Below are 12,970 nucleotides of genomic sequence, written 5' to 3' on the forward strand. Positions count from 1 at the left end.
ACTTGTGCTACCCAACAGCAGCTCAGGGCACTGCTGCTTATGCATGAAGGAGGGCAGGACCAGGCTGCTGAGACTGCTGAAGGAAGGGACCTCATCGTTCCATCCACTCATCAGCTTGCTCAGCCACCTCTATCATCATGTGAACCTCATGAGGTTCAACAAAGCCAAGTGCAAGGTCCTGCACATGGGTCAAGGCAACCCCTGGTATCAACAGATGCTGGGGGATGAAGGGATTGAGAGTAGCCCTGAGGAGAAGGACTTGGGGGTACTGGTGGATGAAAGATTGGACATGAGAGGGCAATGTGCACTTGCAGCCCAGAAGGTCAACTGTATCTTGGGCTGCATCCAGAGGAGCGTGGCCAGCAGGTCCAGGGAGGTGATTCTGCCCCTCTACTCTGCTCTGGTGAGACCCTACCTTGAGTACTGTGTGCAGCTCTGGAGTCCTCAGTACAGGAAAGACATGGACCTGTTGGACAGGGTCCAGAGAAGGGCCACAAAAATGATCAGAGGGATGGAGCACCTCTGCTATGAGGAACAGCTGAGAGAGTTGAGGTTGTTCAGCCTCGAGAAATGAAGGCTCCAGGGAGACCTTATTGCAGCCTTTCAGTACTTTAAAGAAAGATGGGAAGAGACTTTTTAGCAGGGCCTGTTGCGACAGGACAAGGGGTGATGGTTTTAAACCAAAAGAGTGGGGTTTCAGGCTGGATGTGAGAAAGAAATTCTTTACAATGAGGGTAGTAAAACAGTGGCACAGGTGGCCCAGAGAGGTGGTAGATGCACCATCTCTGGAGACATTCTGTGGTTCTGTGATCTCCATCAGGTTGTTCAACTTCTTGAAACCCACCAGCAAGACAGCATACTCTCCTCAGACAGCCCGCTGGTGTCCCCTATCAGCTTTACCATTTTCATAGAATCATAGAATCATAGAATGGTATGGGTTGGAAAGGACCTTAAGATCATCTAGTTCCAACCCCCCTGCCATGGGCAGGGACACCTCGCACTAAACCATGTCGCCCAAGGCTCTGTCCAACCTGGCCTTGAACACCGGGATGGAGCATTCACAAGTTCCTTGGGCAACCCATTCCAGTGCTTCACCACCCTCACTGTAAAGAACTTCTTCGTTATATCCAATCTACACTTCCCCTGTTTAAGTTTGAAGCCATTACCCCTTGTCCTACCACTACAGTCCCTAATGAAGAGTCCAGTCCCTAATGAAGAGTCCAAGGTCTTTTTCCTTAGTGTCTCAGTTACACCTTTCTTTCTGTTCTTTAAATGCATGCTTTGCTGTTCTACTCACTTCCACATTAAGAACAGAAATTTTACTTAGCACGTTATTTATCCAGCTGCCTTTCCTCTAGAAAACAAGTCAGCCTTTCCTTGATAGCTGTATTATCTGGACCCCCTGTTTCTTCTCCGAATTATCTAGTGGGCCCTCTGCAGCAGATTTGCCCTCTTTTGCTGTGCAAAGCCTGACATAAGTCAGTATTTGAGCTGATGTCTTAACCTGCCATGACCTAAGTGGACTTGTGGTTATTGTTCCAGTTTGTGTATGTTGCTGTAGTATCTTGTTTCCTTTAACACAGCTTTGCTGCCTCATGGTCAGCAGCTTATGAGAGCTGCACTGCAACACTGGCCCCTAGTCTCTCAGAACCTGGCCTTCACCTGCAATGTTGCTAGAGGGAGTCCCTTCATCCAGCTCCTATCTGCTTCCAAGTGTTTTATCTTTTTCTCTTCCTGTGGTCCCAAATACCCCAACTCCCTGTGCTTTCACTCACTGTCTTGGAACAAGCAGCAACAGACATCTATCAGAGCAAGGGCCAGGTTAGGTATCTGCAGGACTCAGAATGAAAGTCAAGAGATGTTTCCACCAAAAATATATCACGTGGTGCTTGCAACAGTCACTACCAGTGACCGGCACAAGTCACAATCCACAGTCAGGCTTCTGTGGGTTAGACCGATAAGAGTCAGGTAGGCTGGAGAAGACCTTTAAGATCAGCAAGTCCAACCGTTTCCCAGCACTGCCAAGGCCACCACTAACCCATGTCACTAAGTGCTTTGTCTACATGGTTTGTGAACACTTCCAGGGACGGTGATTCCACCACTGCCCTGGGCAGCCTGTTCCAATGCCCGAGCACCCTTTGGGGAAGAAATTGTTCCTAACACCCAATCTAAACCTCCCCTGGTGCTGCTTGAAGCCGTTTCCTCTTGACCAATCACTTGTTACTTGGGTAAAGTGGTTTCACCCAAGCACATGTTTAATTTACCCTACCTAAATTTTCCACCATTAGCTTTCCAAGAGAAGGCAGGCTTTTGCTCCCCAGCACATAACTGACTTTGAAAAACTACACAGAAGAGTCTAAGGTGATATATTCTTGACCAAAGCCATTGAGCAGGTTCCTTCCTTTGAAAATGAGGAAGAGAGTGGTGGACTGAGGGCAGTCTGAGGGTGGAGACTCAGAGGTCTCTCCAGAGTATCCTACCGCAGTGGCTATCAGAATAATGCTCTTCTGGTCTTCACATCTAGGAATGACTGTCTTATTTCTTTTATGGCACACCACACTGCACCTGTAAACCACCTCACAAACAGACTAATGACTCAGAGCAATCTCTTGTCAGATGCTATTGCAGGCCACGGTTTTCCCCTTGGCGTCTTGGACACTTGAAAACACAGCTGCTTCACTTTTCGGGGAGTGAAGTACAGACCTACCTGCTCCTGACGTTCTTCAGTAAATGAGAGGAGGATCTGAAAACTCTCGAGAGCATGCCCAGTCCTTATCACACAATTGTACAGTGAAGAAAATGGTGAGGCCACAATTTCACTGAGTCATTTTTACCCTAAAAAAACCCCAGACTTACTCAATATTAGCTTGAAAAGCAGTGGAGAAAACACATCTGGGAGACAAGATGCAAAACCCAGCACACAGGAAAAGATGAGTTTCAATGTCAGGGTTGAGTCTTTTCAGGAATGCAATTAATTTTTAATTTTTTCTTAATTAGGGCTAAAACTGATTTACTTTTTCAGTGCCATCAGGAACTCTTCAACCAAGTGATCAACGAAGTTAAACTTCAGTTGCCAGCAAGGACACACACATAAGCAAAAATGGGCATTAGGTTCTTAAGTATTATGCAGGTGCAGCTCTACTCCAGCCACCTCTGAGATGAGGTGATATGGTCACTAAAATACCAGTGTTCTCAGTGGCAACCTTGCCAAACAAAAAACTGATGAATTCAGGGAGTATCAGCATGGAATACTACTGGGAAAATGACAGTCCTGAATTTTTTCTAGTGTACCTGTTTCTCTTTCTCAGATGCCCTTACATTAGCACAGGTTACAAATGCTTTCTAATTTTAAAACACAACCATAGCCAAAGGCCTATTTCTTAGTAAAATTAAGAGAGGACATGCACTTTTCTGAAACTGAGCTGTTAGTTACTATCAATTGTTTAGCAAAGGGAGTGGTACAGGATGGAGCAGGTCATGAGTACAGTAGAGATAATTTCCTTTTCAAAACCAGGAGAATCTCTTGCCAGAGGTCATGTAGTTTCAGGGAAGGGAGCAAAACACTGGTTTTAATTATGCTTGGTAATGCAAGAAAATGTGAAACAAAGCTACATTTTTTTTTATATCCCTCGTGAAGTTTTATTTGGGTTGTTCTTTTGATGAAGCATTTATTCTTACAAAGCTTTTAACAACACATTTGTTGAATTCCAGTGTACAAAAATAACTGTCTTTAAAAAAATACTGAATTTTAACACAGTTATGTCTGGAAGCAAATAAATCTTTCATACTCTGCTGTCTTTTCACCAGAAACAACTTCCACATCAAGGGGAACAGGACATATTTAATTTGAGATGTAAACTCTGTTCCATTCTCAGCTGCTTTCTCCTGCCCTGCTGACTAGTTGGCAAAGAGAGGGAATGGGCCTGTGCACCAAAAATTGTGGCACTGGGGGTGATGGATCCACAATGGAGCATGAGGCAGGAGACTGTCACATCCCACAGTGCAAGCCAACGACTTTGCAGCACCCTCCTTCTGGGAGCGACTGAAGTGAAACAGTGCCCAGCTGTTTCCAGCACACTGGAAAATACTGAGTGGCTGCAGGAAACATGCTTTACATCCATATGCCTGGTCTGTATCCCAGCTCGTCCTAACATGAGACGTCTCCACCGTCAGCTCCAAGGGCATTGTGCTCCCTAGCAGCAGATCCTGCTCTGACAGGCAGAGCAACACCTCACTGATGAAAAAACAAAAGCTACCAAACCAAGCATGGCCCCTTTTACCTTCATATCCCCCCCAAGCAAAGAAAACAAACTTACAGCCTATACTGGGACTGCTGAAAAGTACAGCCACTCCAGGCACAAGCACTAAGCCCATCTCTCAAGTGGCCAGTTCATGACAGACAGAGCACTGCCTTCCGGGAACAGAGTTCAGTGTGTGACTTGTGCCTGGGCATGCCCATGTGGGTTCAAGGACGGACTTAAACTCAGTGTGCTAAGAGAGGGACAAAAATAAAGAGAAGGCAGAACTGGAGCCAGTAAATGCCAGTGCTACCTATCCACTTCCTCATCACCAGGATTTCTGTTTGGACCTCTTTTTCCTCTGTTTTATGAGGAATAAATTCTCACTGTTACCAGGACTAGCTTCTTTCTGCTTTTTCCATTTCTTCTTCCTTTTAGCACCTTTCAGAGACTCCTGCGTGTATGTAGTCTTGCTGCCTGAGAATGCCTTGAAAATGGACTTGTGATGGATTTTGCTGCCCTTACATGCCTGCCTTTTACACCCTCTAGGGAAGTCCTCTTCCAGACTGTGGCTGATTTCAATATCACTCCTGTGTTTCTCTTCTCTGTGTTTCTCTGCGTGGGACATCTTCACCTTTTTGTGACACTCGCCATCTTTGTTATGTTTCCGATGTTCTTTCCAAGACTTGTTCTTTTTCTTATGGCTGTACCCCTCATGTTTTTCCTTCTGCCATGCTGTCTCCGGCAGAAGGCCAGCTTCATGTAGTTCTGTAAAACAGAGCGGTGCTTTTCAATATGAATGCAAAACACCTAAAGCAAGCCATCACAGCTTTCCTTGTGTATTTATGAAGTTAGTTAGACAAAAATTAATCTCTGGTAGATTTTTTCATTGTGGTTTTTTTTTTTCTGTCAACAGACTAGTATCTTAACAAGTTACCTCTTAATCCTTTTCTGGCCAGTTTACAGCATTTTCAATCTCAGTGGATTTTTTAGGATTAAAACATCTGACAACACCCGCCTTGTGACTTTGACACAATAAATTTCCATGATAAACAGGGATGAATAAAGTCACAAATCTTACACTACTGTTAGACTACCTGCAAATCCCTATAGCCTTCCCAACACGTGAAAGTAATCCCACAAAGTTTCTAAAAGCATTAAGCACAGAAGAAAGTATTTCAAAGAACTGAAAGGCAAGAGATCTCCCAAAACATACTGTACCTGCAACCTTTCTTTTTAATCTGTTCGCCCTTCTCTTGATATCGTATTCATCATCATAGTAGCAGATGAATGGAGAAGAAGGGAACATGCTTCCATGCATCCGCCTTTCTGAGCACTCCTGCAAAACACGTTTCAAGTCACTAGATGTGGCTGAGTTGTGTGGAAGGAAAATCGGTTGGATTCTGCAGGTGCTGGTCTGCACCTGTGGAGGATGTGGCCAGCAATTCTTTAAACACTGATAATTCTATTACCATCCAATAATCCTTCCTGCGCACACAGAGAAACACACATAACATAAGCCAAGCTGCAGTTCTCTCGTAGCAAATGGAAGGAATCCCGTGTCTTTCTGCAGTTCCTACGCATCTGTAGCACTGACACAAGCAGAGGGCTAGGAGGTGAGCACTAGGTAAACACGAGGCAGACTGCAAGCAGAGCTGTAGGATCTGGGGGATAGGGCTGTCCTGCCTCCAGCTAGGCCAGGTCCCCCCGCCACCAGCTGCCTCCCGGTCTCACAGCACAGCCACATGCCGAGCCTCCTTGAAATGAAAACACTTCTTATTGCAGGGGAGCTCTTTTAAACTACATCATTTGGTCTGGAAGTAGTACGTGCAGAAATGTGGCAGCCTGCAAGGGTGGGATGGGCTAAAGGGGAAGCAAGCAGTGATGAGGAGCTGGGTGTAGCATCCTCCCCACACAGCCCACACGCAGACTGTCTGGCTGCTGCAGTTTTCTCACAGATATAATTGAAAATCAAATCCTGTAGGTGAGTGCTGTGCAAACACATCAGACTGTAGCAAAGTGGAAGAGTGCCCCAAACCATCGTCTGAGGTGAGGAAGAGGCTGGCTCTTGCATCACGTGCATGTCAGCCTATTCCCAAACACTTGATTCAGCAATGTGAATTATTCCACTGCTGTACACAAAGTTTTAGCGATGTCTTCTGAGTCAGGCTTACTGGGATGCTTCCCACAGTTTTCTGGTTTTTTTTTCAGAGTAGTATGTGATATGTATATCTCCTTGTAAATTGCTTGTTAGCTGTTGTGCTTTGCAATATCATCTTTCTACTTCCTGGATACTGCCCAAATCTAGTGAACTCTGGGCTTTGCTATTCTCAAGAAACTGTCAGAATCTTTCACTCACCCTGATGTCTCCACCAGAAGCTAAGCAGCTTTCTTTCTTGTGTTTGCTACCTCTAGTGCCACCTCTAGCACCCCCTTTCTCTGTGTGTCCTCCTGCCTCCTCCCCTCTCTTTCTCAGAGGCAGAGTGCATCAAAGATGCATTTTGCATGTATTTCATGTTTCTCAGCTTGTATTTGGCCTTTCCTTGGCTGAAATTAAATGAAGAATCATGCTATTCTCCGTGGTGTCCTCCAGAATGGTGGTGTTAGGTTGTGTGACAACTGGCTTGTCTCCACTTGCACAGAGGACTGTGGACGAGCAATGGCAGCTTGTAGCTGGAGCCTACCCAAGTCTGAGGGATCAGTCTTATACCCCACTGCAAAATCAGGCTGAAAGGGAGCTAGGAGGTGGCATGCAAGTCCATCCATTGCCTGAGACTGTTATCATTAACTATTCAACTGAGAAAAGCATATCCTGGAAGTTGATTGCATTTCACACTGAACACCTTGAACAGCCACCTATCACCCCACAAAGAAATCTCCTCTCTCACCTTTCCAGGGTTCTCTATCTACCTTCCCCAGATCTAAGACAAGAGAAAAGAGTAACAGAGAAATAGCACTTCAAATACCTGTGTTTCATATTAGTGAAACCTAAGAGCGGCCCTTAGGCAGTCACGAAGCTGCCTGTCTATCTGGAATAAATGAAAGAAAACATTATCCCTAAACATTGCCAAAGGATTACTGAAAATGACATAGATTGGCTTTACACAGGAGTATGCAAAGACACACTTATCCTTCTGTGACACCTGTGACATGTACTGCTTGAGATCCTGCTTCAAATCTAAGGTTTGCTCTGCAGACATGTGGCCCGTTTCTTATTTTTGTTCTGATAATGTGCTGACAGAGAAGCTGTAGTGAATGAAATGCACATGCCACCCAAATCAGCACTCCTTTTTTCCTCAGCAATGTCCAACACGCACTTGGCTATATCCTTCCCTCTCAAGTAAGCTGCCACTGCTGCCATACACTGTGTACTGTTAAATACTCTTGGGACAGTCTTCAGCACTGGAGGTATCATACAGAGGATGGAAAGCAGAGCCTGCCATCAACCTGCAAGAGGAATTTTCTGTGTGATTGGCATACTGGGATGTGAATGCAAGGCATATCTGCAGATACCGTACAACTCCTTAACCCTACTGCCTTGAGAACTTGCTGCAGCCTGAATAATGCAGAGGGCTGTTCCTCATTAACTTACTCTCCTTCTTAACTTCTCAATGGGGATGTCTCCTAAGATGACCATGCATTTGTTATGAACCATAAGAGACAATGTTTTGGATGTGTGGATTGCTGCAAAATGAACTATGACGTGAAGTCTACTAGAGACAAATTATTTCTTGTCCTTATTAAATCCTTAGTTTACATAAAAACATGGCTGACAATAAAAAATAAAGCAAATTCAGGAAACGTAACAGCCAGGTGATGGCACCTTTGACACTTTACATCTTAACTGTTTCCACTTCTACAAACAAGAAGTGGTCTGCAATGATGGCCTTACCAGAACTGCACAGTTAACTCTGGAATTCAGCAAGGTTTTTGCTCTTGCTTCTGCTTCTAGGAAAGGTCCTCCTAAACCTCTAGCAAACAAAAGGAATTTCAGGTCCTCTTAAACTAGATAAAATGGTAACACGGAAGGAAAGGACTGTAGTGGGAAGCACTGGTTATGGTGCATCTATAAGAAACTAACCCTAGCCTTGTCTTCTTGGTCAGTTTGTTATTCAACTGCTTTAACTGCACAAAAAAAGCAATAGAATATAGTTCCTGAGGTATAGAAATGGGAAAAACGTGAAGATGCTTGTCATCATGAGTAATTTTTACCTGGTTAAAAATATTTACATTAAAAAGAAAAACAAACAAATTACAGGCAGATCTTTCATGCCCTGACAGAGCTGCTCACCACATGAACTCAGGCACTGATTATGACCTCAGCTTTCTTAGCCAGTGAGAGATGCAAACCTCAGAAGCATTTTCTGTCCAGCTCGGTCACTGTGCAGATGCACATGCAGGCTCCCAGTCCAATTTCCTCAGCCATTTTTGGACAGGAGATTTAATGATTTGAGGGCAAATACTCAGTTATCATTAGATAATCTGATGTGTGTCCTGGATGTTTTTCTGTATGCATAAGGAAAGTCTGGTATCTCTGCCCTTCTGTGTTGTTATTGACTGCTCCATTTTCGTTCTGTCATTGCTAAGGCTATTTCTGCTCCTCGTACACTAGTAAAAATACTATCTTACCTTCTTTAGCTTTGATAACCATAAAGTGTTGTCCTTAAGTCACTTTACTGCCTTACGAATTTCAAACAGTTACTGCCATTTTCCATCCGAGCTATCAGCTCCTCCCACGTATTTACAAATCATTGTTACAGCACCTGTATTTGTATCCATGTATGGCTGTCTGCCTTCCTCAAATGCCGTTTTTTGACAGGTTAGTAAAATGTTCCCTATCCATTGCTGGCAATCAGTCTCACTTCTTCAATCCTCTCACTTCTGTTTTTATTGTATATGTCCATTTTAGAGTCTATATTACTGGCAGGGGCTTTATTCTGGTTTTGTTTAACAGCATCAGTTTCAGTGCTGTTTTCATAGGCTTTATCAGCTCTAGTCCCAAACACCAGAACAAGCTGGTTTGCATGACTGTGCTGCTGAGGACTCACACTGCTGCTGCACGCATAGCTGTGCCTTGAGCAGGTGTCCTGCAAGTGAAGCCAAGGATTTGGACACCTGTACCACAGCCAAGGCAGTGCCTATACTCATGCCAGTGGTGACACCAGGCTGCTGGCACACGATGGTCTCTTACCAAGCTTGGATTGCAACAGCTGCTTATTTCCTGCCCCTTCCAATCCAGCTGAGCAGAAAGCAGTGTTTCCTTGTTGTACACAATGGCCTTAGCTCCAAGAAGAAAATCTTCACTTGTCTCCAAAGACAGCTCAGCATTGAAAATCTTCTATTTATCTTTCAGCTCTGCCATAAGAAGATTCCAGTAAACCTGCCCTTCCTGTCCCACTATTCCCCACAGGGACTAAATATTTAGCTGAAAACAGCAGCAAGCTTTTAACAATACATATTCAGTAGTTGTAGGAGACAACACACAAAGCATGCAAGAGAAGGAACGAATTTGCTATCTCTAAGCTGTAGGAAACTATAAACTTTACCTATCCAACACATGAGTAACACTCATTTTCTAGAATACTTGTGTCTCATGAACTTATTCCATAAAAGAAAAGAACTAACATTGTTTGGTGTTGGTATTTGCAGGCGGAAGGCTGCACTTGTCACAGCAGGGGCCTGAAAAAGGTGATAAGCATCACCAAGTAACTCTAGAAGATGCAACAGACCTCCAGTTTTTACTGAAGCCACTTAAGGCTCATAATGTCTCATTACCTTACAGAAGGATAATGTCAACCTTAATTCAGATGCTGAATTAAACTAAGAAACTAGAAGTGAAGAACATCAAAAGCAGGCAGAAACAGAAAATTCCTAAAATGGGCATTCAAATTGTCAGGCTGATTGTGGTGAAAAACCTTACACGACGTTGAACATGGCAGAAAAAAAAAAAAAAGCTGTGTTCAACAACTGTTTATTTTCCAATATTCTCCCAAAAATTAATTTTGATTTACGATTTAAGAAACAAAGCAATAAACATGCCAAGAAGAAATAGTAACTTTTCCTCCGTATCTTTAAATCAGATGGGTGAGATCACTTAATACATTGGCCTCCACCGATTACAGCAATGCTGCAAAGACACAAACATTTCATTGGAGTGGCCCTTCATAGTGGATTAGCTTGACTCTTCCAGCTGTTTTCTCCAAACACATATAGTGTCAGAGATTAACTACCCCAGGGATATATTTAACACTAATGCAGAGACTGCAAAACTTACATATCCAAAATGTCCTTTCCGGGAACAGTTGTAGCAGTACACTACAGCAGAGTGCTCAGAGTGAGAACTGGCTGCTTTAATGGGTCCTGGCTTTGTCTGAAAGATAGAAATAGGCAAGAATTAGGTCTGTCAGTATTCTGAATGCTGAATTAAAGATAAATTTAAATTACATAAATATAATTTTATTATGCTTAAATCAATACATTCCTGCTTGCTGTTGGAATATTAAGTTTGAAAAAGAAGCAAGCAGCTCGTATTACTCTAATTTTGCAGAACAAGGTTCAGATTGAGCATCACAAACGAGGTGGGAAGAGGCATCCCCAGTATCTATTCCACCTGGCCCTGTTATTTCAGCTCTGAATACAAGATAACAGGCTGTTGATTCATCTCTTTCCCCTCCTCCTTGTCTCCCAATCCCCTCCACCTCTCACAGATGCCTCACCATCCCCCGGGATGGACAGGGCCATCAGTTATTGCATCCACCAGATGGAGAGGCACATTTATGAATTGCTGAACTAACCTCGCTTAAAGCAATACAGCAAAGATCTGATGGAGATACAGGACCTTCACCCACTGCATTCCCAAGCTTATGTTTGCTTCAACAGCAGTGCCCAGGAGTAGGCACACTGCAGGAGAACCTGTCAGTCCTTCCAAGGGAATGGGGGACTGGTTCTGCTCCCAGCAGAGAGGACACCATGCTGCGGTCCATAGCTGCTGCTGGGGATTATATAAGGTGAAGGAAGATTTAGCACGCTCCACCAAATTCAAGGGAACAGGCAGCTCTTTTTCTTCTCCCCATTTAGCACCTCTAAGTGGAACACATGAACATATTGTCTATATCTTTACTTTTCTCACACACAAACACATTCATCCCCTGGAGAAATAACTGCCATGGAGCCTGCACTGTTGGAACGGGTACAAACAAGGGGCGCATGAATTCTAGCTAAAATCCAATGGGGCAAAAGAATGACCTTACTGTTTCCAGCATTGCATGCATTTCCTCTCTCTGGCACTAAAGAAGCACAGAAGCACTAGATTTCAAAGAAATTAGTAGCATTTGGTAAACCTCATTACAGTAATTACTTTTTTCTTTAAATCTGTATCACCCTATTCTTCTACTCTTAGAGCTGCTGTGTTCTTCCACATAGGCCTCCAGAAGAAAGACAGCAGTGCCTGTAAAATAGGCAGAAATAAAAGAAATCTTCCAATGCCATTTTTTATTAATCTGATCACACTTGCAGGGTCACCTTATTTTGAACCTCTTCAGCCTTGGGTTTAAATGCATGTTTCTGACTCATGTTCCTCAGTTCACATTCATTCATCAGGAGGAGGCTAAATGAAGACCAGGTAGAGTAACACATCCAACAGTGATTTGTCACAAAAGGCAGGAAAACAGGAAAAGGAAAAAAACCCACCACCTATAAATTAATTTATGTATTTCTCATCCATGTCTTACAGCAAGAGCTCTCCAGCTAACAGTAGTGTGTGACTTACTAAGCCAGCTTAGTTTTTCAGGTATCCTTTTATCATAAATACATTGAACAGGCAAGGAAAAAAACCCCACCAAATGCAAACATTTGTATAATCCCCTTGAGGAAAAATCTGTGGGTTTAATTTATTGGATCAATCACCTGTATTCTAGTTAGTTTTCAGCATGAGGATTGGCCCCAGAAATCACCTCCACTTTGGACAGGGCTCCTAAAAAGCTGAAATAAATCCTACGAGTGATACCTTCCTCTGCCTTCCCACCATGTAGAACTTTCACCATCTTAAATCTGCTTTCAAAGCTGATGTCCACTGAAGCCCACACTGGGTGCTGCTGCAAAGCCCCAGAAGATTCCCTCAGTCAGTCCCTGTCTGCTCAAGAGCTCTGCGACCAGAATGCTAGTGCAACACAGCTGCCAAAAATAAAATCAAGACCATTACTTTCTGCCAGGTAGGCCTTAAAATTCACCATAACGTTAGTCTGAAAATGACATGATTATACTATTTGGTCTTTGCAAGGTGCAGTGTAACAATAACAATAACCATGTATTATTCCAGAGACACAATCCTTCACATTCCAAGACGCTGTCTGCTAAAATGCCTGCTGAAGGGTCTGATCCCTTCCTCTGCTGAATGGTCATCCTCCCATGTAAATAAGTATGATTTAGGCCATTGCTAGTGTTCTTATATTGAAACTCTAGTAAAACTGGCACTGCGGTCAAAACACTGTTACTATTTACAGAAAAGGCAAGTAAGATCTTCCACTGTTTTGAACTGGGCTTCTGAAAACACATGTCAGCTGCATGGATATCGACAAGAAATGGACCACGCTCACCAGAGCGCTGTAGTGATTTATATAGCTAAATTAGTATGCGAAGAGCCTTTACACACTCCTTCACTACGTGCCTCAGTGTAATCCAAAAGTTAAACATACAGCAGGAGATGCAAATAGCTCACCTGGCTCGTAAGTTAC

The 12,970-nt window shown here is 43.6% G+C and overlaps 1 protein-coding gene across 6 annotated transcripts in view; it reads right to left on the bottom strand.

The window, feature by feature from the left end:
* Positions 1-3,613: 3,613 nt before the first annotated feature.
* Positions 3,614-12,970, bottom strand: part of ZCCHC7 (zinc finger CCHC-type containing 7) — a 120,989-nt gene continuing 111,632 nt past the window's right edge. For all 6 annotated transcript variants that reach the window (XM_030470735.1, XM_030470733.1, XM_030470734.1 and 3 more), the window contains 3 exons: positions 10,513-10,608; positions 5,460-5,577; positions 3,614-5,006 (listed from right to left, as the gene is read on the bottom strand). In XM_030470735.1, coding sequence (XP_030326595.1) covers positions 4,567-5,006; positions 5,460-5,577; positions 10,513-10,608 — 654 coding nt within the window. In that variant the 3' untranslated portion in view covers positions 3,614-4,566. The remainder of the gene's footprint in view (positions 5,007-5,459; positions 5,578-10,512; positions 10,609-12,970) is intronic.

Source organism: Strigops habroptila, chromosome Z (assembly GCF_004027225.2).
Source record: "Strigops habroptila isolate Jane chromosome Z, bStrHab1.2.pri, whole genome shotgun sequence".
NCBI lineage: Eukaryota > Metazoa > Chordata > Aves > Psittaciformes > Psittacidae > Strigops > Strigops habroptila.